The sequence below is a fragment of the Gopherus evgoodei genome, chromosome 8 (assembly GCF_007399415.2).
Source record: "Gopherus evgoodei ecotype Sinaloan lineage chromosome 8, rGopEvg1_v1.p, whole genome shotgun sequence".
NCBI lineage: Eukaryota > Metazoa > Chordata > Testudines > Testudinidae > Gopherus > Gopherus evgoodei.
In genome coordinates, this window is record NC_044329.1 from 53,717,662 (window position 1) to 53,744,580 (window position 26,919).

At 49.8% G+C, this 26,919-nt stretch overlaps 1 protein-coding gene across 6 annotated transcripts in view; it reads right to left on the reverse strand.

The window, feature by feature from the left end:
* Window positions 1-378: 378 nt before the first annotated feature.
* The window catches only part of LOC115656347 (protein transport protein Sec16B-like), a 48,669-nt gene continuing 22,128 nt past the window's right edge, over window positions 379-26,919 (reverse strand). For 3 of the 6 annotated variants that reach the window (XM_030572923.1, XM_030572919.1, XM_030572920.1), the window contains exons 14-26: window positions 25,053-25,164; window positions 20,077-20,182; window positions 15,844-15,984; window positions 11,360-11,473; window positions 10,081-10,150; window positions 8,894-9,187; window positions 6,613-6,680; window positions 5,486-5,632; window positions 4,786-4,896; window positions 3,103-3,223; window positions 2,901-2,974; window positions 2,528-2,623; window positions 379-1,406 (exon numbers count right to left, since the gene is read on the reverse strand). In XM_030572923.1, the coding sequence (XP_030428783.1) occupies window positions 1,332-1,406; window positions 2,528-2,623; window positions 2,901-2,974; window positions 3,103-3,223; window positions 4,786-4,896; window positions 5,486-5,632; window positions 6,613-6,680; window positions 8,894-9,187; window positions 10,081-10,150; window positions 11,360-11,473; window positions 15,844-15,984; window positions 20,077-20,182; window positions 25,053-25,164 (1,529 nt within the window). In that variant the 3' untranslated portion in view covers window positions 379-1,331. The remainder of the gene's footprint in view (window positions 1,407-2,527; window positions 2,624-2,900; window positions 2,975-3,102; window positions 3,224-4,785; window positions 4,897-5,485; window positions 5,633-6,612; window positions 6,681-8,893; window positions 9,188-10,080; window positions 10,151-11,359; window positions 11,474-15,843; window positions 15,985-20,076; window positions 20,183-25,052; window positions 25,165-26,919) is intronic. The other 3 variants (XM_030572924.1, XM_030572921.1, XM_030572922.1) reach the window with 2 other exon arrangements.

The window sequence follows — 26,919 nt, forward strand, 5'->3', positions numbered from 1 at the left end:
TATTGCAAAGTGTAGGGTTTTTAGGCGGTTGCTGTTAAATAACGGCTGAGTTGTATCTCTTGACAGGAGGTCCAGGAAATTCCAAACATTATCCAAACACATGGGCCCACAGCTCTCTGCATAGAGTGACAGAGAATGTATAAAAATAGATATTGGGCCAAATTCATCCTGGGGATAACTTCACTGAAGTCAATGGAGTTTCATCAATGAAGAATTTGGACCACAATATTTTTATTCTTTAAAACAGGTTTCCATGACAACCAGCCACTTAATTCAGGTTCATCCCCTCCAGAGGTTAATATCAGAGGCCTAAGTGATAGCATAGGTTTGATCCATGTTGAGTTTGCCTAACATGTAGAAGACCAGGGAGCAGGGCAGTAAATGTATTTTGACTTTATTTCCAAAAACTTTAAATACAAAGGCAGCGTAGGTGCTATTAGAGACCATACAAATATGTTCTCTATCCTCAGGAATCTTATACAAATGTAAAGGCACTGCAGTCTCTGGCTACCCCTGAACCATTCCCATGGCAGATGTTTTGTGGGGAGGATGCACTCTCAGTCTCCACTGGCTTTATGTTATGATCAATGGCTCCTCTTGGCTGGATGCTGCTCCCTCCAGAGACAATTAACTTTACTCCTCCGGTCGGCGTGAGGAGGTATTTAAATGCCATGAGCTTGCTCCCACCCAGTGCTGTTATGTACTGTCTTCACAGCACTCCTGGCTCTCCCCAGCCTGGGAGCAAACATGCAATCTGCACCAAATGCCCTGCATGGCAGCCAGTCAAATGGCCACACATTTGCTCATGTTACCATTGCTATCACGTCTGATGGAAGAGATCTGCAGTTAACAGCCATTCCCTGGGTTCCACCCCTGGCCACTGTGGGATTGTTCCCTGCAATATATACAACAGTGCTTTGGCCATTCCAGACTCCAGTGAGTGAAGAGATGAGGACTCCAGCATGGTCCTTGGGAGAGAATTTCCCAGACTAGGAGACGTCACTGATAGGCTGTTTCTTCTGAAATCTAGCCTCGATATACCTTTCCCCTTACAGGAACATCCCTGAAACCTCCTTCCACTAGCCAATCAATCATCGCTGACTGGACACTTGGCCAAATGATGGATACCCAGTCTCAGAAAGGAGTGAATCCACCTCTCCCCAGCCTTAACATTGACGCCCTTTGCAAGGGGAGGTGTACTGGCAACATTCCAAGGGGAAAGAGGAAAAGGGGCAGAAAAAGGGCGGGGGCTGAGTACAAATGAATAGTCTGTTTCTGTCCCCATGGCAAGGACTCTTGCAGCCTCTGCTCCACAGGCCAGGATTTCCTTGTCATGGCTGGGCTGGGTAGCACCGCTGTGAGAGCCGCTTGGGTTGGCCAAGTCCAAGGGAGGCAGCAGTGGAGAGCTGTGAAGGATAGAAATACTCTAAGTAACAGGCTAGTTGTGGGGCTGACCAAAAATGGAAGGATCCCACAATATTCTGGCAGGCAAGATAAGAGCTTCTCCAGTCAGGGAGCCAGACACAGGTTGGGGCCAGCCCAGTTCTGTTTGCCTGGAACGAATGCTCATGAGTGTGAGGGATGGGCAGCACTGACAGGACCATGTGTAGGGCTGGCAGGGTCTCTGCAAGCTTTCCCCAGGGAGCTCTGCCAACACAGTTCAAACCCAGTCTGCTATTCCAGCCCTGACTCCACAGGCAGCTCCTGGCCTGCTGCCCCTTCCTACTCCAGCACTGGGTGTCCCTTGGCCTCACAGCATTCTTACTGTATCTCAGTAACCTAGGTCAACTGACTCCGGTTCATAGGGGTAAAAATAGCAGTGTAGACATTCGGGCTCAGGCTGGAGCCTAGGCTCCAAGCTGGGTTTCAGAGGCCGGGCTCCAGGCCAAGCGGGAACATCTACACTGCTATTTTTAGTCCCATACGTGAGTTCAAGTCAGCTGACCTGGGCTCTGAGACTTGCTGCCACAGGGTATTTTTTGCAATGTAGACACATACTTAGTCTTGGTCTGCAGCACCCCCTAGGTTCTCTGGACTAGGCTCTCTGGAAACTAGTCAGTCAATTGAGAAGAATGTGCTCCTACTCCCCGCTTCTTCACAGCAGACAAGGAGAAGGCACAGCCAAAACACCTGCCTTCAGGTGCCAGATGGTCCCTTCTCTAATCCACACCAAGGCTGAGGCCGCGCAGAGAATCAGGGGACCGTAGCCAGCTCCCTGATGACCCCACCCACCTCCACTATGCACAATGGATCGCAACAATAGCAGAGAAGCTGGCCCTAAGTCTGCAGCTGAGAGGGCTACAAGGACATCTCTCCCACATCTCTGGAGGCATCAGCTGTGCTCTCTCTTTGCCGGCTGGGAAACAGACAAAAAGGAGCATCCATGCCTCTCCCATCAGAGACTGGATAGGTCTGACTTTACCTTCGTGAGGATCCCGGCATCCCTCCTAAGTCAGGGAGCCCCTGTGGGGCGGGCCCACTAGCTAAGGTGCCCTGTGTGGTTATAAGCCAGGAGGAGCCTCCATACCTGAGGAACCTGAGCAGGATTGAAGAGTGGGACCTGCCCTCTACTAGGGGCAAGAAGGAGACCACCAGGACCAGAGAGAGAGCCATGTGAGTCATCCTGAAAAAGGAAACAGAGAGAAAATAACAGCTGGTCCCTGCTTTGGGGTTCGGAGAAGCCAAAGGAACATCCTAGGTCACAGGGTGGGGGAGATGGACAGGGCTGGGAGAAGATGGTCCCTGTTTCCTCTGCCACAGCAAACCACAAACAAAGGAGCCATCTGACCTATCTTCCCCCTTCCTGTTCCCTCCCGCACACTAAAGATCCTCCCACCAAAACAAGAAACGGAAAAAACAAGAATGACCCCACACTCACAGAGTCTGCCCTCGTCCCTCACCTGGCCTCCAGCCCCAGGAAGGACTGCTGATTCCCTGCCATCAGGGTCCTGCAAGCCTTTAGCTTCATTCATAGCTGCGGAAACAAGAAAGAGATTTCTAAACATTTGGTTCATTCCAGGATCGAGTGACCAAAACAACCTTAGCAACAACATGGGCCTGCTTCCAAAAAAGGACAGCACTCATGGCCTCTCCTGTATTTACCTGAACTTCTGGAGAGAGGGCTGGGGGAAGCTGGAAGCAGGTGAGGAGGGTGAGATGAAGAGCTTGCTCCAGTGGCTGGAGGAGGGGGAGAGGGAAGTGGGGCTGGTGCATCCTTCTCCTGCTGAAAGAAAAACACTCACCAATTCTGAGGGAAGAAACCTTCTCAGAGAAGAAAGAAAGAGCAGCTCTGTGCTCAATCCCCAGAGACCAGCTTGTTCCTAGAGCAGATTCATTATGCTCTGCTTCGTTACATTCCAGGAAGCACCGCCAAGCCAAAAGACTCCTTGATCATACAAAACCCAGGGAGTTCAGACACAAGGCTAGGCAGGTGACCACATCAGCCCTATCTCAAACTGTGGGCAGCTGCTACAGGGAAAGGTTAACACCACTGCTCATCATTTTAGCCACATCATCTTGCCCTCGATGCCCTATGATCCTGTCAGAGCTCATAAGCTAAGCAGGATGGAGCCCAGTCTGCTGGAGATAGCTCAATGAACAGCACACTTCTCTCTGCATTAGAATGGAACCAACGCCCCAGTGTGGTGCTAGGGGGTGATATGGGGCAGAAGGTGCCATCTATGGAATGGGAAGTAACAATGAGTTCCTGATGCCCCGTGGTTATTTAAAGAGAGGTCACAAAAAGAATATTGGGAGGGAGCTAAAACCTCATGCTTCAGGGTTTAAACTTATCTCTAACTTCTGAGATGAGGCCGAGACCTTCTCAGGGGGCAGGTCACCCCACATCTTCCTGCTGCAGGGTTTCTTGCATCTTCTGAACCATCTGGTACTGGCCGCTGTCAGAGGCGGGTACGTGTATATATGCATACACATCCATGGGAAAACGCGGCCAGGATCCGGGGGAATGGCACTCTAACTGCCTACCATTTCTCCTGCAATTCCAATGGGGGAATATATTCTTCTTCACTTCAGCTACTAAAAACTGTGGAAGTGTTGCCATTTGCTGCTATCAGCTGCTGCTTTTCCCTTCAGCAGAGGCCAACTGACCCCCACGGAGTTAGCAGAGCTCTTGGAGAGCTTCTGGATCAAAGTTACTTTATAAATATACAATTATTAGTAATGAGAATTTGCTTCAGGACGGAGACCTCAAGTTGTCAGTTTCTGTCCCACTGATAATAAATCCCCAAGTACAGTGGCATGTAAAGAACACACGGTTGTAGTGAAAACCTTGGTAGAGGGGACAGAGAGGTGGTGCCTTTGAGATGGAGAGACAAACTAGTGAAGGATGGATGAAGATAAAGATAAGGGGTGAAATCCTAGCTCCGTTGAAGTCAATGGCAAAATTCCTATTGGCTTCAATAGGGTCAGGATTTCACCAGTCATTCCTGTCCACTTAACTGTACCCAGTGTTAACTATCCTCTGGGCCATCTGTCCACTGGGGTGTCTCCATGCACCATGGTTCCCTTTACAGGGTGTTTGGCACCAGTTAGCTGCCTGAGAACATGCATGCACTAAGGGCTCAGTCTCCTGCCACAGCAAGGGTCACAGGACTACCTCTGCCCAGCAATGAGCTCTGGGCCATTCAGCCTTGGCATGGAGGTCTGCATGGTGTGAGGGCCAGGGAGGTTACACCAGAAGCAGGAGGACACTGGTAAAAGCAAACTTGATCATGAAAGGGAGGTGATGGGGAGCAATAGTGCAGGCAGTGTGCAAACTCTTGTTACCTGAGACCCCAGTGCAGCAGAGACTGGGGCAGGGCCGGACACATCTCTAGAAGGTGTCACCTCCTTCAAGGGCTTTGATCGAAACCAGCTGAACCAGCCAAACCCTGAGCCCTGGGAAACACAAGTTCTTATTGGGGCTGGAGTCATTTAAATAACTGCAATATATTAAAGACATCACTACGTGAAAACTTAGAGGTGGTGGGTGGAGAGGGAAGGTCACTGTGGAATGCAGCCTCACCCCCTCCCAACCCCCGCAGCTTTCTTGGGTGAAAGACAGGGTTCAGGGCAACCCAGCCCCTTCTCACGGCTGTGATGGGAGAGGAGAGGAAACCCATCCTTACATCGCTGTGCGGCAAGGACAGACAGCAGGGCTGAGGACCTCAGAACCACCACCACTCCATTGCTGGAGGGGACAGAAGAGCAGGGGTCAGCATATCAGCCTGGAGACAGCAGGGACCGGGGGGAGCCCGTTCTACCTGGGTGCACTGACTGCAGCACTCCCAGCCATACAGGCAGTGAAAGGCTGGCCGGGAGGTGAGTGAGAAGTTGGTGATGCCTCCAAATGAGAGGGCACGTGAGGCCTGATTCTGCTCTCCCTGAGGAGAGCAGATCAGGAGTAACCATCTTGCAGCCCTGCTGATGTAAGAGGGGAATCAGGCTGGGGGCATTGCTTTGAAAGCAGCACAGTACCCTCCCTCACCTTTGCCTCTTCTCGCTCGGCCCCCTCTGTCGATGGCCGCTCTACGGCAACTCCCTTGCCTGTGCTTTCTGGGGGTCGCCTGGTGTCCTCCTCCATGGAGATGGTGGAGCTCTCTGAGACGGTTCGGGCCCTGGCATTCAACACACTCTGGTACCAGAGATAAAGGGCATCAGTGCCATTAGAGAGGGGCAAGGGAAACTGGGCGGGTGGGGCTGTAAAGAACTACCCTTCAGCCATTCCAAAAGGTGGCAGCATTCATCCCACCAGGACACAGCCTCCTTTACAATCCCTTTTATTCCAGTCCCTGCAGAAAGGTCTGAGGCCAGATTCTCTCCTGATCAGAGCAGGAGAGAGGATTCTGTAAGGGAGTTTGTTACGCTTCCCTTATTCTCATGGTGCATCCACACCAGCCCCAGCCTATAAACTTAAGTTGAAGCAGCTCAGGGGCTGCTCTGTCTCACGCCAGCTGGCTGAGGTCCCTATGGAAGCATATGCCAGTCATGAACTGGTGTCGCACAGGCATATACTGCCCCACCTCCACAATATGCTCCCTACACAAAGGCTCTGGGGTACAGGGATATTTTCCATCAGTTCCCCTGCACTAGAGGAATTCTCAGCTGGCTGGTGAGAGGCAGAAGCCAGCACTTTGCCTCACATGAGCAGCCCAAGACACGGGGAGAGAATTTGGGCCATGCTCTTCAGTTCCAATTAACACCATGGGTGAAAGAAACATTAGGGATCAGACTGAGAACACCAATCTCATCTGACGGGTGACCAAAGCAAGGGGTTGAACCCAGTGTGCAGCACTAGCCCTGTGGAAACAAACTATCTCCTAGGGGTTGATGGCTGGGAAGTACCTCAGCCCCAGGGTTTGAGGAGGGTCATGGTGCCAGAGCCATGACACAGCTGGGGGAGGAAGGCCGTGTTGGCAGCTGAAGCTAGGTTCAGGTAAGGGGTGGCAGCAAGAGGCAGTAGATAGCATGGGCCAATAGGCCCATGGGGTGAGTGCTAGTGGACAGCTGGGGCAGTGAGGCTGGGGAGGGCTCACACTTGGGTGGCAGGGAGGACCACAAGGTTTGTCTGACCACATTCTGTGCATCGTGGCACCCGGCTCCCCCTGTTCTCACCTGCTGTTCCAGAACATTTTTCTGAACTCCAAAGGGCCGGGAGTGTCCTTGAAGCCTTACAGCACTCCCTAAAGAGCAGAGAGAATGACGCAACTCAGGATTCAGCATGGGGGGCACATGCTCCTTACGTGAAACTCTTGTCTTGTCCAGTGGGGGCAATTTTAATGCAATCATTGGTGTGGTATCGTGGCACCAACCCAACTGGCTGCTTAACAGTGAGATGCTGCTATTGGAGGAACAGGCCCAATCAATCTAGGCACACACAGTCACTCTCTGTGCAAAGCCAGAGGTACGATCAGAGTCCATTGCAGCTGGGCACCAAAATCTGCTTCTCCTCCTGTTTATTCTTCCCTGAGCATTGGCAGGGCTAGGTGCTGGTCCCCTCCTCCGGCACTAGCACTACCACCCGTGTTACAGTCTGTTGTATTCTGTCACACTCCCCCATGGCAACCCCAATGCATAGGGTCAGGCACCTTTTCCTGGTGGCCCCAAAATGCCAGCTCGAGATCGGCCTTGGACTGTTGGCACTTGTGCCAAGCAGGGAGAGGACTTGCTCAACCCAGGAACGAAGGCAACGAGATTGGGCAGGTGTCAGGGAGGGCAAAATGTCACCTTGTCTAACCTGGATGCGTCCTTCCATCTACTGTGCAGCATAGAAGTGGGGCCTCTCAGAGCTTCAGCTTCCTGCTCACCCTCAACACTACGCACTAGCACAGGGGTGGGCAAACTTTTTGGCCGGAGGGCCACATCGGGGTTCTGAAACTGTATGGAAGGCCGGATAGGCTGTGCCTCCCCAAACAGCCAGGCGTGGCCCGGCCCCCGTCCCCTATACGAGCCCCCCCCGGCTTTTCGCCCCCAATGGCCCCCCCAGGATTCCTGCCCCATCCAATCCCCCCCTTCCCTGTCCCCTGATGCCCCCCGGGACCCCTGCCCCATACACCCATGTCCCCTGACCACACCTGGATCCCCCACCCCTGACTGCCCCCTGCCGCCCCATCCAACCTCCACTCTCCTTCCTGACTGCGCCCCAGGACTCCTGCCCCATCCAACCACCCCTTCTCCCTGGCCGCCCCTGGAACCCTGCCCCTGACTGTCCCCTGCCATCCCATCCAACCCCCTCCTCCTTCCTGACTGCCCCCCCAACCCCTGCCCCCATTCAACCCCCCTGTCCCCCGCCCTCTGACCGCTCCAACCCCTATCCACACCCAGGCTCCCTGACCACGCCAGCCACGGAACAGCAGAGAGCACCGGGTCAGGCTGTGGCTCTGCAGCTTCGCTGCCTGGCAAGAGCATGCAGCCCCACCGCCCAGAGCATTGGGCTGGTGGCGCAGTGAGCTGAGGCTGCGGGGGAGGGGGAATAGCAGGGGAGGGGCCAGGAGTAGCCTCCCGGGCTAAGAGCTCAGAGGTCAGGCAGGAGGGTCTCGCAAGCTGGACGTGGCCCACGGGCCATAGTTTGCCCACCTCTGCATTAGGAGCTGCAGACACTTCAGGTACATCTATGGCACATACTAAAAATAGCGTGTAGCCATGGCAGCAGAAGGAGCAGAAGAGGCTCGCCACCCTGAGCATGAGCTAGTATCTTGGCCAAGTACATACTTGGGGTGACTAGCCCCTCCTGCCTCTCCCACTGCCCTGGCTATGCTCTACTTTCAGTGTGCTAGCTTGAGCCAAACTAGCACGGGGATGTATCCTGGAGCTGGGAATCACCCCCACAGCTCCATGTGTAAACGTACCCTTGGAGCATTGGTCTTCTCTCTGCTGGATAAGACACAGTCCCAAGACAGCAAATCCAGGGTGAAATGCTCTATGCACAGGAGGCACCAGGTTAAAACGCAAACCATGTTTGCCTTAATGCTAGAGCAGGAATCCTATTAAAATGGGACCAAGGTGAAGCAAAGGCCATTTGTGAGCATCATTCATGCAGACAAACGTCTCAGCAGAGAGGAAACATGGGAACTCTCTGCCGACATGCCACGCTTCCAGAAAGAAAACCCATCGCCACAGGCATGTGTGAGAGCCTTCATAGAAAAACCAGTCAGAACAAAGCAGTGGTTTAAATCCACCTCCGGCCCATCTTTTCCCTGGAATGTAGAGAAACCCCAGCGCTGAGATCTGTGCCTGAATTTCCCAAAGTTCAGGAGCCGAACACTCCAGTTCCATCTCTCATCTGAACTGTCCAGTATGTATGTGTCATGCTCTCCCCCCGCCCAAAACACATTTTCCCAACCCTCCTCCCAAGAATCATCACAGATGGCCTGCAGCACAGCTCAGGCAAGCTTACCTGGTGGCTGGTAGACCTGTGGGGAATGGTCATTTGAAATTCCTCCTAGTGAGAGGTTTGCCCCAGAGCTGACCTCTGTGGGACGATTCTCTTGCATGGCATCTGGTGGCACAGAAGCTATGGTCTGCTCTGACCCCTCCACCCTGGAATATGCACCAGGCGGGAAGGACATGTTCTCCTGTAGACCTGGCTGGTACTGGCCTATCCTCTCAGGAGCAGGGGGGTTATACTGCTGGTGCTCTAGGTTGTGCTGGTAGCCTGAGTTTTGTGCAAACTCATGATGGAGATCTCTGTCTGGAAAACAGATCCCAGGAATTTACTCAGGATATTTACAGGTTTTTTTTAATGACTCAAGGTAACAGAATTCCCTTCGGTGTCATTGTACATGGAAAGTGGGCCTGAGAGACACAGCAAGAAAAGACCCCACAGGAATAAGAGTGGTTAAGGCATGGGGCATTGGTACAGGTCAAACAACACAGAAGATCTTTTACCTCCTTGGTGGGGAGAGGGTGGTGATGAAAGACAGGAGGGGCAATATGCCTCTGGGTGCAAGAACCCCTTAGAATGGGGCCATGACGGAGGCAGAGCCAACTGAGAGGGGTGAGAAGAGGAAGACTTCAGAAATTCTGAGGGTCCCATGGCCTCCTGTTCCCCTCCTACCTACACACTGGGAAGGGAACAAAACTCACCAAAAGCTCCACAACTTCCCAGCTGCCGCTGTTAATCTCCACCCTCCCTCAGCTCCATGGGGAGGTGCAGCAGGCCAGTGCTGAGCAATGTCATCAAAGTCACTGATCCACAGGGCACCAAGACCCAACCCTGTAGATCCCTGGCCAAGCAGAGACAGGATCACATTCCTGGAGCTCGACTGATGCCCCCCACGTAACACCCTTTGTGGGGAGGTGGCAATGCACGGTCCATTTCTAGAGTGTGTTGGAGAGATGCCCAGCAAGACTCGGAGTCTTTGCTATCCTGGGAGAGTGACACAGAAGGTCAAGGAGGCAGTTTCCAGTCTGTTCCAACTGGTTTCCCATATATCTGGGCATGCTCCACATCTGGAGAACCCCTCTCTCTCTACCCAGAGCGGCCTAGATCCTCTAAGGTATGTAAACACCTAACTTCCTTTTGTATTTAGGTGCCTAAATATATTTGAGGATCTGGGCCAACGTGTTCATTCCTTTCTTTACCTGCTGTGGATCCGCTGACTCTGGAAAGCGCTGGCTGAGCGGATGCCAAGTTGGGGAGGTCTCCTTCCTTCTGAAAGGATTTGAAAAGTGAATGTTACAAAACAAAGGGAAAACTAGAAAGTGTGATGCCCAGAAGAATTGTCTCCAAGGCACCGGTAATCAAGACATAATTGTCACCAGAGTGAAAGCCACGCGGGCTCCTGGTGAATCACAGCCACGTCATGGATAGCGATCTCTGCCTTATTTCTGCTCCTTCCATTCTCCAGCTTCCAGTCAGCTCCAGAGACCATGCTGGAGATACACTCACCATGCCATCCACCCCAGGCCTGCTTTTCATTCATCCCAAGGAGAGGGTGAGTAAGGAGGTGCATTGAATCCTGGGGCTCTGTTCTCCTGCTATGGCAAGTGAACAGCTCCACTCAGTTCAACAGCTATCACTCAGATCCTACAGTCCAGAGGGTGAACCAGGTGCAAGGACACTGTTAACGGCTCCCTCTGTGGGAAGGCTGGAGCTGTTCAGAACATAGCTATTGGGCCTGGTTCACTTTAGTGGAGTTACTGCTAATTTCCACCATGATAGATGAGATCAGAATATGACCATTGTACTTTTTGGAAGGGACAGGATGGGGAGCCACAGGGTGGGGAAAAAGAGACAAAACATGGAGACAGACACTACATTTTAAGGGAACATGTTCATGGGAAATTAAACCGCACAGAAGCATATACTCAGGGTACGGGGACTGGAAAGGAAGACATGTCTCTAAGCATATGGTGATGAAACCATCTGCAACATCCTCACACACAAAGAGGAACTCTTTGCACAACAACCTTCTCATCTTCTAATCACTTTCCTAAAAACAAGACAGGGAAAGGTGTGTCTTACCGAGCACGAGGCTCTTTGACTCTCTGTGCCTAGCCCAGAGACTGCTATGAGTTCTGGGCGATACATTCCCTCCCACTTCCACAGAGACCTTGCGGTCCAACAGGAGAGGGCCTGTGATGCTAGCCATAACGAGGTCTGCACAGTATGAACAGTGTACTTTCCAAAAAAGAAGGGGAAGGAAGAAGCTTTCCAGAACCCAGGTCAGAAATCCCCTTGGGACCTTAGTGCCTTTCTAAACACTTATCTAGGACTTACTATGCAGGGGAAGGACGCACCTGCAGACTGACCACACCATAGGGACTGGTCGCACAGCACATCCTGTTTCGCCCACCCCAGAAGACTGTGGCAATCATGAAACATGATGGGATTTGGAGTGGCTCTTTCCATCATTCTCACCTCCCATTGCTGGCTTCGGGCTCGGAGCTGGATGAGCCAGTTGGGTTCCAGGTTCTGTTCCTGCTCAGGTCTTTCCAGTAGCAATGGGTCAGAGAGCTTCAGCTGCTCTGCAAGCTGTGCAGTGGTGGGGGAGAAGGTGGTGGGGAACAGATGCTTTAACTTGTTAACCTCTCAGATGCGGAGAGCACAGATTGACAGTCATAGCAATTAATGAGCTGCTAGGCACAGGGACCAGGGAAAAGCTGTTAACTCAATGAGTGCAGCATTTCCTCATAATACATAAAAATAATGCTCGGCATTTATATAGCACCTTTATTATTTCTATTGCAGTAACATCCAGAGGTCCCAGAAAGGTTGGGCTAGGTGCTGTACCTTCCCTAACCTTCCCTCAGAGGATCTCAAAGCACTTTACAAACACCACACCTGTGAGCTAGGTCAGGACCATTATCCTCATTTTCCAAGTGGGCAAACTGAAACACAAAGAGATCAGCGTGACTCCCACAAGAGTCCACAGTTACAGAGATGCCGACTTCCCCTCTTTCACATGGGTGCTCGACCCTGCATCTGCCTCCGACCCTATCCCCACTCCACCCCTTCCATGAGGCCCAGCCCCTGCCCTGCCTCTTCCCACTCTTTCCCCACCCCCATTCCAATCCCTTCCCTAAAGTCCCCATCCCAACTCTTCCCCCTCCCTGCCAATATTCCAACTCCTTCCCCAAATCCCCACCCCAGCCGTGCCTCTTCTCTGCCTCCTCCCCTGAGCGCACCAAGTTCCACTCCTCCTCCTCCTCCCTCCTGGAGCTTGTTAACGCTGCCAAACAGCTGGGAGGCAGGCGGAGGAGTGGGGACGCGGCACACTCAGGGGAGGAGGAGGAGGTGGGGCAGGGGCTGAGGGGAACTTGGCTGCCGGCGGGTGCAAAGCACCCACTAATTTTTCCTCATGGGTGCTCCAGGGCTGCTGCACCCACAGAGTTGGTGCCTATGCACAGTTATCCATCAGCAGGACCAGGAAGAGATCCCAGATTTCCTGACTTCCATTCCTGGGTGCTAGCCACATAATTCCTGTGGGAGGTGAAGGGAGTGTTTGCAGTGGCTAGAACATGAGTCTGGGAATCAGGCTTCATGGCTTCCTTCTGTATCTCTGCCACTGACTCACTGCGTGACCTGAGCAGATCTCTCGCTGTGTATCGGTACAATCAGAGCCTGATTTCACTCCTGTTTGAAAAGCACTGCAAGAACTCTAGAAGGGCAAAATCAGGGTCACTTGGTTCTCTCTGTTTAGGGTACCAAAGGTATGCCAGGATGTGTAGCACACACCCATGCCCATCAGCCTTTCCAGGCACAGAAAGTAAGTACATGTCAGGTCAGAGGGAACTTGCCCAGTTTTCTCCTCTGTGTTGTATTTGGGCTTTATGATTTTTACTGTTTGTTCTGATTGTCACCCAGCACACGTGGTGACAGGGTGCTCAGCTCCCTAAGCACTTGCCAAAGGCAGGGGGAAAAATCACACTATTGATATAGCAGTGAAGAGACCTGCCTAAGGAGATACAGCAAATCAGGGGCAGAACTGGGCCTAGAACCTGAGCCTCCTAACTTGCTGGCCAGAGCCCTACCTGCCAGGGCCACCTGGGGGGAGGGGGCAAGTGGGGAAATTTGCCCCAGGCCCCGGGCCCTGCAGGGGCCCCCAAGAGAGCTTTTCAGGGCCCCTGGAGCGAGGTCCTTCAGTAGCTCCGGGGGGCCCCGGAAAACTCTAGCAGGGCCCAGGAACTTCTTCCACTCTGGGTCTCTGGTGGTAATTCCATGGCGGGGGGGGTCATTCCGCTCTGAGACCCGCTGCCAAAGTGCCCTGAAGACCTGCGGCGGGGTGGGGGGTCCTTCCGCCTCAGGACCTGCTGCTGAAGAGCTAGGTCTTTGGCAGTAATTCGGCGGTGGGGGCTCCCTGCTGAGGGTCTTCAGGACACTTCAGCGGCAGGTCCCGGAGTGGAAGGACACCTCCACCGCTGAATTACTGCCAAAGCGGGGGCCCCCCGCTGCCGAGGGCCCCATGCCCCCTGAATCCTCTGAGTGGCCTTGCTACCTGCTAGACCACACCAATACTCCACTAAGCTGTTAGATACCTGGCTGAACTCTTAGCATGACTCTGTAACTGACACTCGTGACGTCTGCTCCGTAGAAGGTGACAGAGACACTCTTTAGCCAGACAAAGAGACGGACTAATTCACCACTAGCTAGTGTAACACCATTGTCTTTGATCAAGTGACAGCTAATTGGCCAGGGGTTACTAGCCAAGGACATTAGTTAAGGGTTATTATTAATGATGATGACAGTGGAGATTGTGCAATAAAACAGACGAACATAGAGTAAAACACATGCCCTGCCCCAAAGAGCTTACAGACAAGATAGACACCCACAGCCTGCAACTAGAGACAATAATTAACAGGAGAGTGAGTGAGGAGAGATTCCTGGTGCATGAGCAAATGGAACCATATAGGAGAAGTTGTTTGTCCAGGTGGGCAGGGTCAGATTTTGTCAGATACAGACATGGGTTCATTCTAAACCAATACCAAGAGAGACGAAATTAGAAGTGTGATTATTCCTAAATGGGAGGATGTTTAATCCAAAAGCTAATAGGTGCTTTGATCCAGTATTAATGAACCAACACCTGGTTGTAAATTGTCCCTGGCTTCAAAGGAAGGGAAGTCTTAATCAAACACTAATGTGGATCATAATTTGTAACACAGTCTGCAACATCAAAGACAAGAGAGGTGCTATGACTATGCTGGTTTTTCATCTGAAAGCCTGTTCTCACAGGAGAAGTGTTATTCCCAGCAGAACTGCCCATCTGAGAGGCTGTTAGAGTAAATAGGTTTCCACAACAGGTGGATCCAGGTAAGCACTACAACATTATGTAACTCCAACTTTAGGGCTAGAGTGACAGGGATTTTCACAGCACCTGGCTCAGGTGTGTATTATCTAAGTATTCTTTTTTTCTCTCTTTAATCTATATTGTGGCAATGACCAGGAAATATTTCCTTTGCTTCATTTCAGATGAATTAGGTTTTGAGTGTATTGTTCCCTGGGCTCCACACTATGGAGCTTTAGAAGGAAATAGAACTCAGAGAAAGATGAATGGGATAGACTATGAATGGGTCCAGGACAATGACAAGGTCGTGCTGCAGAAAGGGCAGGTGCCACTGTCAGTATTATAGAGCCAAATAGTTCAAGAGACAGCTGCCTACTAAAGGGATCGGTGCAGTCACCTCTATCGCTGGAGCTTCATCCACAAACAGGGAGGCAATGTAGTCTAGTTGATTTGATTGAGCACTGAACTGGCATGCCAAAGACTTGAATTCTAGCCCTGGCACTGGCTTGAGCACATCACTTCCCTGCTCTGTGCCTCAGTCCCCCCACCCCCCAAACTGGGAAATGGGTACAAGGATACTGTCCTCCTTTGTCAAGTGCTTTGAGCTCTACTGATGAAAAGCCCTATGTAAGAGCCAGGTGCTGCTGCTTATTCTTCTGGTTTTTTGGGGACAAAGGGGTTGGCTTGTTTTTTTAACACCATCCCAAACATGACAAAATAGGACATTTTCTGGTTTAAAATAAAGACTTCTGCATACTTTAATCGCTAAAAACAGATGTGAAAATTACAACATCTACCATAAAACAACAACAATACCCAGCTCTGACAACTTCAATAACACACCCCAAATCCTGTAGCTGTTGTGAGATTATGATTTCTTGTGGAATATTCCTTCTAATGCAAGTCAGACCAGTTCTAATAGTGAATAGCTAAGTTGCTGCCTATGGACACACACAAATATCCTCAGAATCAGTTATAACACCTGAGTTTGCAATATACCATGCAAATGTTATCCCAGAATGATACACTCAAGAGGAAATATCAAGAACCATTTTTAAAATAGATTTTAACTTCATAAGTCCCCACCATTTTTCACTTTCTAGAAGCGTCAAGGTGAGATTTCCTTCTTCTGCAATTTTGTGTTCTTTCCTAGTTGGCACATGATGCCCCTTCCCCCTCCACTCTCCTTTATTTGATATTAGACTTGGCTCTTGTGTAGTTGTTTCAGCACCAGGGGTGAGGCCAGCACATATCTCATTTAGGCAGCTGCTAGGGAAAAATCACCAGAGGCAGCCGGACAGCACAGCCTATTGCATCCCAAAGGACTCACATAGGTACTGGGTTGATCTTAGTTGTCATACGCCAGCAAATAGATGTTCGGGGCTGATTTTCAGAAGTGCTGAGCTCTTGGGAGCTGCAGGAGCTCAGAGAAATTTCCTAGCAGCAGAAGGTTGATTGTAAGTAAAATATAGGCCTAGGCAACTTGACAGCATTCCTGAAATCCTGCCTCATGTAAATCAAGGGCAAAACTACCAACAGGGCCAGGATTTCACCCATTAAATACTTTAGCTAACCCGCTCCCACGGCCAAAGCAAACAAGGACTGGTTACGAGAGACGCACCTTAATAACCTGTTCTAACAGCACCGGATGGCTGGCCTGAGTCTGATCTAGCAGAGCTGTGCCAATCCCTTCGCAGTAATGCAAGGCCTGGGAGGTGAGCCCATAGTCTGCCAGGCGTCCAGCGTAAAGGAGTTTATACACCTTGGAAAAGGAACGAGAAAAATGACTGTCGAGGTGAGGAGAAGAAAAGGAAGGAAGAAGCAGCCCAACTGCTCTGAAGGTGAGGTCCCTGTACAGCCTTGATGGAGGTGTCTAACTCAGAGGCAGCATGGTCCAGTGGGTAGCACTCAGCACTGCAAATCAGGAGACCTAGAGTCTAGTCTTGGCTCTGCTCTGTGACCTTGAGTAACTTCTCTCTCTGTGCCTGTTTCCTCTTGCTGGTCTTCTCTATTTAGACAGTTGGCTTTTGGGGGGCACAGACTCTCTCTCCCTATGCATCTGTGCTGCACCCAGCCTAGTGGTGGCCTCTCGGTGCCTAGACAATGAAATACCAACTTGGAGTCAAGGAGGGAACAGCCCAGCCCTATTGCAGCACCATGCCATTGCTCAGAATTCTGCATTAACATGTCCGCTTAGAAAGGTACGAAATAGAGACAGGCTCACTTGGTCATGTCTTAGGTGTAGTGGGGCTGAAGGTCTCATTATGATCTGTAAGGGGCATTTGTCCATATCAAAAACCCACCATCCATTGCAGCAAGCTAGCTGGCTCGGCTCACCTCGGGCTCGCGGCTAGAATTGCAGCGAGGCTGATTTTGAAGTCAGGGTAAAGATGTGCCAGCAGATCTGTGGGGGAGGACTCTAGCCAGAAATATTTATTTATTCACCTGATTTGTGCAGCGCTTGAGGCTGCAGCAGCTGGGTGCTTATGCAGAGTGTTAAAGTACATCAGTTACGCATGGCTGTTAGAGAAGGAAAAGCTAGGAAAAACTAAAACAGATAAATACATGTGGCACTCTGCCCTGAAACTTGCTAGACTCATGCTCTGATGATCTGTGAAGGGGAATGAATTAAAAAGACCCTCCATTGAGGAAGCTCTGCTGAGCCCAGGGAGGGCCTGATCTCTCACTGCTTCGCATCTGTGCAAAGTGTGTAACCATCAGCGTTCTGCTTTGAACTTCCTCTGCACAGGCGTGAAAGGCAGCGAAGACTCAAGCCCTCCAGGTGGATTTTAAGGGCGGCCCCTCGCAGAGCACATAGCAGTGAGTCTAGCTGAAAGGTGATTCTTTGCAGTTTTGTGTATGAAAAGAAAAGCTGCAGCCTCCTGGGTCACTAGATGATAAAGGAGACTGAGCACCTATGGACCCTACAGGACCCCAAGGCTGTGAATCACCTGGGACAAAAGCAGCCAGGCACTCTCAGCAGATAGGCAGCACCAGCACTTTCTCCATGACTCCAAATGCTTCCCCTTGCCCACAAGCCAGGTAAAGAGCTGTAAGTCGAGAGGGAGGTTGGACTACCCAGGGCTGGAGTAGCAGGGGGTGTGGCAGGTCAGAGTTATGATGGTGGCAGTGTTTAAGACTGGACGTGGCGAGAAGTGCAACAGGCCAGGAGAGAGGGGGACAGACAGTGATAAATAGCAGTGACACTAGTAAATGGGCCTGGATCCCCAAAGGAATTTAGCTGGTGTAATGCCTAATTTTTAGGTGCCTAAAAAATCGCTGGCACAACAATGGGATCCACAAAGTCTGAGGGCTTGGCTACACTCGAAATTTCAAAGCGCTGCGGTGGGAACGCTGCCATGGCAGCACTTTGAAGTGTGAGTGTGGTCACAGCGCCAGTGCTGGGAGAGAGCTCTCCCAGTGCTGCACGTACTCCACCTCCCTATGGGGATTAGCTTGCAGCGCTGGGAGCCGCGCTCCCAGTGCTGCGGCACTGTTTACATTGAGGCTTTACAGCACTGTATCTTGCAGCGCTCAGGAGGGTGTTTTTTTCACACCCCTGAGCGAGAAAGGTGCAGCGTTGTAAAGCACCAGTGTAGCCAAAGCCTGAGTTAGGCACCTAGACTCCCTATGCAGTGAATGAGGAGACACAGGAGCAGGGCTGGCTTAGCTGCCATGGAGAGGCCCAAGATAAGACAAGACATGCCCAAACAAGTAACTGCTGAAACAACTATTATGAATATGTTTATAGTAAATAAGGGCAGCAGAAGCTGACTACACTCACTGCTGTGGATATGTCTAGAGTAAACACAGTAGGCAGAAACACCCTGAAGTGAGATGCTTGCCTTACACATTCTGCAAAGCGACTGGTCTTTACATGTGAGTTATATAGAGGTTAATAGCTAGGAAAATGTATATACAATATGCTGCGTGACATGAATTGGAATTGTGGTATCACCCTGTACCTAAACTCCCTGCGCCTGGGCTTAGCCAGCATGGATGAAGAGCTGTCACATGCCTAATTTAGTAACCGGAATGACGAGCTGGAGTCAAAGTTTCAGGGGTCCCAGAGAACTGGATGAAGTGTTCTCCCAGAAGACGACAAGGTGCTCTGGATAAGCCGAGCAGAAAAGGTCTCGGTGGGAATCCCAACAGTAGGCGCCTTAGACTACAATCCATGAAAGCCAGCATGCTAGCCAATGGGACACACCAAAGCAGAGGTGTGCTCTAAGCCCTGCTCCTCTCACAGAGTTCTGAGCCTATGTCCAGGTTGCAGGGAGGCGTCTATCTCCACTAGTGATCCACAAACGGGGGGAAGATAGGCCCTCCTTCGCCCAAGCCACATGTGGGACCTGATCTGGTAGGCACGCCTAACTCCATGCAGAAAAGCTATGGGCGGGGAAGGAGGAGGCGCGGATATGGGAGGCTACCAGTTCAAGTTCCCACCCTCTACCTGATGAGGAGAAGAGATTTGTAGAAGGATCTGCCCTATGGGATAGTCTGATGTAGGTTTCCCTCGATCTCTCCTATTGAGGCTGTGCCACTTTAATTAAATACATGAATAATTAAATATTAATTGGGCCTTCCTATAGCCCTGTGGTTCAGGCACTCACCTGAAAAGTGGCAGAGCTCTGTTCAAATCCCTTCTCATCAGGCTGAGGGGGGACTTGAACCAGTGGTCTCCCACATCCAGGGTGGGTACCCTAACCATTGTAGGTTATAAGGGAAGCTCTCTTCCCACCTCTTGCTATTTTGTGTGGACTTAGGCATGCCCACTAAATCAGGCCACACACACGTTAGGCGGACAAACATCTATCTTCCCCCAGGTTATGGATCAAGGGTCTGGGTGCCTACAGTAAGGCAGCAAACTCAGAAGGCAGAAATTTTGGCACCTAGAGAATTTTTAAAGTGCAAATTTAGGCCCCGAGTGAGTTTAAGCACCCACAGGATTCGGCAGCTGCTAAGCAGGGCTTTCATGGACAGCAATGAGGCCTAAAAATGTGCCTAAGTCTGGGGGTTAGGTTCCTAAGTCCCTTTGTGGATTTGGGCCAGGGGCCTCTGCCTTTCTATAGTTTCTTTCATCATTACCACTTTACAAATACTACATAAAGCCTCACAACCCCACAGCAACACAGATGAGAATTAGCACACTCTTTACATGGGTGGGGAAACTGAGGCACACAGCCATATGACTTGCCAATGGCAAGTCCTAATCCCTTATTCTAATGACTAGATGATGCTGGCCATCAACAGCGCTGTATGTAGTACCCACGAATGGAATAACAAGGCACCCTTCAGGTGAGGACAGAGATGCATTTGCAGAGTAAGAGTAGGACTGAAATAAGGGCACAACAAGGCTGGCATTGACATGCACTGGCAGTACTGGGTGAGGAAGCTAGTGCAGTGCCTGCATGTACTTTGCCAATACTAATGCATCCTACACTTTCACGAGCTCCTAATTCACTTCCCAGACACAGAAGGGATGAAAATAACCTTTCACCCTCAACTCTGGGTTACAGAAATTGAAACATTGTCCTGAGCTGTCTATACTGGGTGAGCATGTACCCAGACAGCAACGGCTGAGGCTGAGGATGGTGCTTAGACAGGAGATGAGGAAGAAGAAAAGAGAAAAACCTGTCTGTAAATAACACTGGGTGAAGCAAGGCATGGGAGGATAACAGAGTTCTTTAGGGACCATTTGAATGCAGAATGTAATTGTATACCATAGTCTGTGGCAACAGGCATATCAGAAATGTATTAGGTTGTGATTTGTGGAAAAGTTACATTACAGCACATTGAGCACTGGAGCCTCTGCGCATGAAATGTACTGGCTGTACCTAACTGTTTCCATTACCTGGAAGGAGAGGATGAAGGATTTGGGACGTCCCAGCATCTGACAATACTCAAAGATTTCAGTCTGTAGGATAGATTCCGTCCTGGCAAACTGTACAAATGTCTGACTGAAAGGAGAAGACAGAGAGGTGAGGTCAGGAACAGAAAGCAAGACTCTTCCTCTCCATGATAAACCTGCATGTCTGGGATACTGAGCGTCCATCCCTCACCCTACCAATCTTCAGAATGTTAAACTGACTAGGAGCAAAAGTGAAACTGATTAATGCCACAGCCAGTCAAATCCCACCAACAAAAGCTTCCTTATAAAGCAGGTAAGCACCAAACCCATCCACACAAACCTTTAAAAACAAAAAGAACGGAGAGTATTTGTGGCACCCACAAGTACTCCTCGTAATTTTTGCTGATACAGATTGACACAGCTACCACTCTGAAACCTTTAAAAGCAAGAAAGTGATGAGGTACGGCAATCTTCTTTAACATCCTATAACACTTGCCCCATTCACTCACAGACACACTCCATGTAGCACTCCCTTGCCCCTCCAGCACATGCAGAACCACAGGGCACACCCCAGATCCCTCTAGCTCTCACAGCAGCAGAAAACCTCTGAAATATTAATAAGTGTTTACAAGAGGCACCTGTGCATTGTCTAAGTATTAGTAAATGGAGCAAGTCTGAAACCTCCATGATGCTAAAAAGGAACAAACAGCATAAATGGCAAAAAGCAAATTAGAATGCTAAAATCCTTTCACTGGTAGTAGTCTGGAGTGCTAGTAACATGCAGGAATATTTTAGTAAGTAAGATTTCTGGCTCGGCCCTGAGAGAGGTGGCCTGCCTTGAACTCTTTGAAAATCCCAGCCCTTAAAAAATATTTTGTCCCTTTACAGTAAAATACTCTATCTACCACACTCAATCAATGGGGATCTAGATTCTACTAGGCAGCCCTGCAGATTGTGGGCTTGCTTTCCACTGCTTTTTACTCTCTGTGCAAACATTCGCACCTGCGCACAGCGAATGGCAAACATTGCCATTCCAAGTGGGCAGATTTTTTACATCCACTTTGCCCAGATGTAAACGATAACTCCAGGCAGCAGCGAATCAGACCAAGTGAGATGGGGCTGCTGAGCAGTGACCTTCATTCAAAGATCCAGAGCAAAGAGCCTCTCCAAATGAAACAGATCATTACTCTCTTCCAGACACAGAGCTGAAGTCACTTAACAGTCAGTAGCCTGCTTTTCAGAACCAGGCTGATCCCTGTGGAACTGGAGTCACAGTGACATCCAGTGGCCAGTTTGGTTAAAGGCAGGTGGGTTCTCCCCAGCTGACACCTGGGGGATACACCCAGTCTCCAGGTTTCAGAGTAGCAACCATGTTAGTCTGTATCCACAAAAAGAACAATTTTAACAGTGTCTAGTTTGCAAATTAATCGAGTGACCAGGGACATTGAAGTGTTCGCCAACTGGTTTTGGAATGTTATAATTCTTGACGTCTGATTTATGTCCATTTATTCTTTTCCGTACAGCCTGCCCAGTTTGGCCAATGTACATGGCAGAGGGGCATTGCTGCCACATGGTGGCATATACCACATTGGTAGATGTGCAGGTGAACGAGCCTCTAATAGTGTGGCTGATGTGATTATGTCCTATGATGGTGTCCCCTGAATAGATATGCGGACAGAGTTCGCAAAGTGTGTGTTGTAAATGGCTTGTCTAGTTTTTGTAAAGTCCAGCCATGAGGAAGTTTGTGTGGAAGGCTGGTTTTTTATGAGTATCCAGTTTTGAGAGCTCATTCTTAATCTTTCCCTGTTTGCTATATAGGATGTTGATCACGTGGTTCTGCACTTTCTTTGAGAGGGTTACCAAAAGAAACTGCTCAAGAAACTTCCTGAAAAAGCTCAAGAGCAAATCCGCACAGACACACCCCTAGAACTCCGAGCAGGGGTATTCTGTCTGCTACCCAAGATCCATAAACCTGGAAATCCTGGACACCCCACCATCTCAGGCACTGGCACCCTGACAGCAGGACTGTCTGGCAATGTAGACTCCCTTCTCAGGCCCTACACTACCAGCACTCCCAGCTATCTTCGAGACACCACTGACTTCCTGAGGAAACTAAAACTCATCGGTTATCTTCCTGAAAATGCTATCCTACCCACTATGGATGTAGAAGCCCTCTACACAAACATTCCACACAAAGATGGACTACAAGCCATCAGGAACAGTATCCCTGATAATGTTACGGCAAACCTGGTGGCTGAACTTTGTGACTTAGTCCTCACCCATAACTATTTCACGTTTGGGGACAATGTATACCTTCAAATCAGCGGCACTGCTATGGGTACCCACATGGCCCCACAGTATGCCGACATTTTTATGGCTGACTTAGAACAACACTTCCTCAGCTCTTGTGCCCTAATGCCCCTACTCTACTTGCGCTACATTGATGACATCTTCATCATCGGGACCCATGGAAAAGAAGTCCTTCAGGAATTCCACCATGATTTCAACAATTTCCACCCCACCATCAACCTCAGCCTGGACCAGTCCACCCAAGAGATCCACTTACTGGACATTACAGTACAATAAGCGATGGTCACATACACACCACCCTATATCGGAAAGCTACTGACTGCTATACTTACCTACATGCCTCCAGATTTAATCAAGACCACGTCACACGATCCGTTGTCTACAGCCAAGCTCTACGATACAATCGCATTTGCTCCAACCCCTCAGACAGAGACAAACAATACAAGATCTCTAGCAAGCGTTCTTACAACTACAATATCCACCTGCTGAAGAGAAGAAACAGACTGATAGAGCCAGAAGAGTACCCAGAAGTCACCTACTACAGGACAGGCCCAACTAAGAAAGTAACAGAATGCCACTAGCCATCACTTTCAGCCCCCAACTAAAACTTCTCCAGCGCATCATCAAGGATCTACAACCTATCCTGACGGACGATCCATCACTCTCACAGATCTTGGGAGATAGGCCAGTCCTTGCTTACAGACAGCCCCCAAACCTGAAGTAAATACTGACCAGCAACCACAAACCATACAACAAAAACACTAACCCAGGAACCTATCCTTGCAACAAAGCCCGTTGCCAACTCTGCCCACATATCTATTCAGGGGACACCATCATAGGACCTAAACACATCAGCCACACCATCAGAGGCTCGTTCACCTGCACATCTACCAATGTGATATATGCCATCATGTGCCAGTAATGCCTCTCTGCCATGTACATTGGCCAAACCAGACAGTCTCTACAGAAAAGAACAAATGGACACAAATCAGACGTCAAAAATTATAACATTCCAAAACCAGTTGGAGAAACACTTCAATCTCCCTGGTCATTCGATTACAGACTAAAAGTCACAATATTACAACAAAAAAAATTAAAAAACAGACTCCAATGAGAGACTGCTGAATTGGAATTAATTTGCAAAATGGACACCATTAAATTAGATTTGAATAAAGACTGGGAATGGATGGGTCATTACACAAAGGAAAACTATTTCCTCATGTTTATTTCTCCCCCATCCCCCCACTGTTCCTCACACCTTCTTGTCAACTGCTGGAAATGGCCCATTTCCATTACCACTACAAAAAGTTTTTTTTTTCTCTCCTGCTGGTAATAGCTCACCTTGACTGATCACTCTGGTTATAGTGTGTATGGTAACACCCATTGTTTCATGTTCCATGAAGGCTTATGCTCAAATAAATTTGTTAGTCTCTAAGGTGCCACAAGTACTCTTCATTCTTTTTACCCAGTCTCCAGTTATTGATATATGTGGGTGGGAGTATTTATGTTTTGGGGCTTGGAAGGCAGAGGGTGGGCAAGGAGGAAAACATTCATGTGTTAAAACATCTCCCCACATTATCAAATGCACTGCTGCCCAAACACCCATCTACCTCAAGCACTGCACACTGCTGCTGCCTGAGTGCTGGGCTGCTTCAATACATCCCCATTAATGTGACTACAATGAAAGGATCAACCCGCAAATCCAGGAGGTAACATGGCTGCCAAGCATAATCCCTTCAGTGCCCTGTGAGCATCAGAGTTCAGTGTATCTTTTTCTCTTTCCATGGACCTACCGTGTCTCTTTGGGAGCATCCCTTGGCCTTTCTGTGCCTAAGCCCCTCTACTTGTAGAATGAGTGCCAAGTGGATCTCCCTTCAAGGCTCTTTAGAACTTGGGCTGGGCCTCCCCCATTGTAACTAGCTGGCTCCACACAACCAATCAAATACCACAGCAGCATTTTCTGTCACCTCCAGCTGCATGGTTGCCATGCCACTGAAATGTGACCCGACCACTCCTCCATACAGACAGAGAGGCAACTGGTCCAAATTTCATTGAGTGGCGTTGTGAACTGGCGGAGGGGGAGTCTGTTCCTGGAGCGCAGGGGAGTGCGCCAAGACCTCGACTCCTGGTGGCATTGGTTCATGTGGTATGTGGGTAAGAGAGCGGGGAGACTCCCCAGCCAAGAGAAACCTGGGGTCCCTGCGGGGTGGGAGGAATGAACAGGGGATGGACCAAGGGCTTCAGTGTTGGGGGGATGTAGGGACTGGAATTTGCCCCCTCAAGAAATCTCTGAATTGGCACCATTGATAGTGCCAATTTCTGAAAGGCACCATCATTCCCAATATACCTTCGGCCATTAGCACAATGCACAGCACTCTAGCGAGGTTAGCAGGGAACTCATGGGTCCTGTTCCCAGCTATGCCACTGTTTTAGAGATGGCCTTAGGCTCAGCGTTCTACCTTTCTGTTCCTAAAGTATCTTCCTGGTAACATCTTCAATTAAAATGGAATGTTAAACAACCACAAAAAATAAACTATAAACTAGGTCTCCTTCCAAGGAGTGTTAGTTCCTGTTTGCAAAGCCCTCGGAGATCCCTGCGGGAGCTGTTCTGACTCCTAAGAGTGACAGCTGTAAATATTTGCAGGAGTCTGCCTGCTTAGCTTACTCACCTGGGGTCACTGCCCAGCAAGACAATGTGGTCTGTCTTAACCCCGTAGTGACCAAAAGGGACATTCGCCATTAGATAGCAGAAGTGAGCAGCTTCTATTAACCCTCTCCCAGCTGGACAGGAGAAAAGGGACAAAAGTCAGTCACAACAAAAATACACCTTCAAAGGCGCACGTGACAAAACAGCCGTATCCATCTCCCTTCTCTGCCCATCCAAGGCCCCCAACTCGGAGGCAACCCCCACACCCTACATCCCCTGGAACGGCTGTTATTTTGCTAGTCATCAAGTTTAATTTTCCATTAGATGACCTGACTGGGTGGCAGAAACACATGCCAGTAAGTGTCTGGCTCCCATTTAGCTTCTTCAGGATGTTTCAGTGTAGCAGAATCTGTGGCAAGGCTTTCTACCATTGTCACCACATAACTGGCACTAAGAATAAGCCAATTAAGTCTCTCTGTCAGCCATATCTGTGACTCATGCACTAGGGCAGAGGTATGTATTTCAGAGCCTGCGAACAGGATATTTCACCAGCAGGAGTATAAAGTGTCTATTATCTGACTGAGCGTGCAAGGCAGAGCAGTAGTCCCGTTTCTTTCCCTACCACACTGCACACCTGTCTTCATACAGTTACTTACACCCATGTCAGCACATATACTGCTGTACATCTACACACACATTACATTGCCCCGGAACATGTTGGCTCGTTGTGTTAAAGATAGCCAGGCACAAAGGTGCATGGGCAAGGGTATGCATGCAGATACTGGCCTGTGGGCACAAGTGCACAGACACGCAGTCACAATTGCATACACTACACAATTACATGGAAAGGAGCAGATGCACAATCTTGTCAAGACTCACAAACATACACATCTGTTCACAACAGCTTACATAGCCCCTGGTGCTGCCAAGGCATCTTACAGCACTTTAATAGAAGCTGTGCAGTAATTTAATAATACAGTCATGGGGCTGAGCTAAAGAGGCAATAAAGGGTTGTTCAGCTTGGAAGCAAAGAGCGAAGACAGCAGCAGCACCCCAGGGTCACAGTGTAGGGAATTCACAAGAGACAAGACTGCTGCACCAGTCCCCCAGAATGACCTATGCAGGGGCAGGAGAGACCAGTGGCTGGCATCTGATGGCTCAGGGGTGAGAAGGCAGCCAGTAACTTTCTCAATGTATGCAAGTGGCCCCAACTCATAGTTCCTTCATGGTGGGCAGTGAGTTCACAACAGCATGAACTGCACCCATTTAAACCACTGCATGATGCAAACTCACTCCTAACTGCATGCAAGCAGCACAAGCCCAAGCTAGCCAAGAGAGCTGAGCAGATATCCACTCACACCACCAATTCCACAGACACACATCCAGGCTGGCCAAGAGAGCAGAGCAGATAGCCAGGCATCCCACTATTCCTAGGTGTGCTCCCCTTACCCTGCAGGCACCTTGTCAGCCACCCGTTCTCACATAGCCTCTCTCTGCCCCACTGAAGTATATGTCAGGGTCCATACACATAGACAAAAATTAAAGAACTGAACTTGGTTTCTGCAGGAAGGAAGCCTGGGCCAGCGGGAACTCTGTGTGCTCAGTGTCTCAGAAAGGCCCTTTTCTAATTTAGGTGTCTAACTTTAGCCATCCACATCAGAAAATGTTGACCTGTACATTTCTGAGTGACCTGTACATTTCTGAGTATCTATTTCGTGGCAACAAATCTTATTGCAACTGGAATTTAAATATCTGAGCTCCTCTTTTCCCAGGTAGCAGTAGTAGGAACTTTCCAGCTGTGCACCACCAATGATCCCAACCGCTGGTCTGCAATGAGCAAGATGACACTCCAAGTGGATGCTCAGCGCACACTCCCAGGGAGGCCAAGC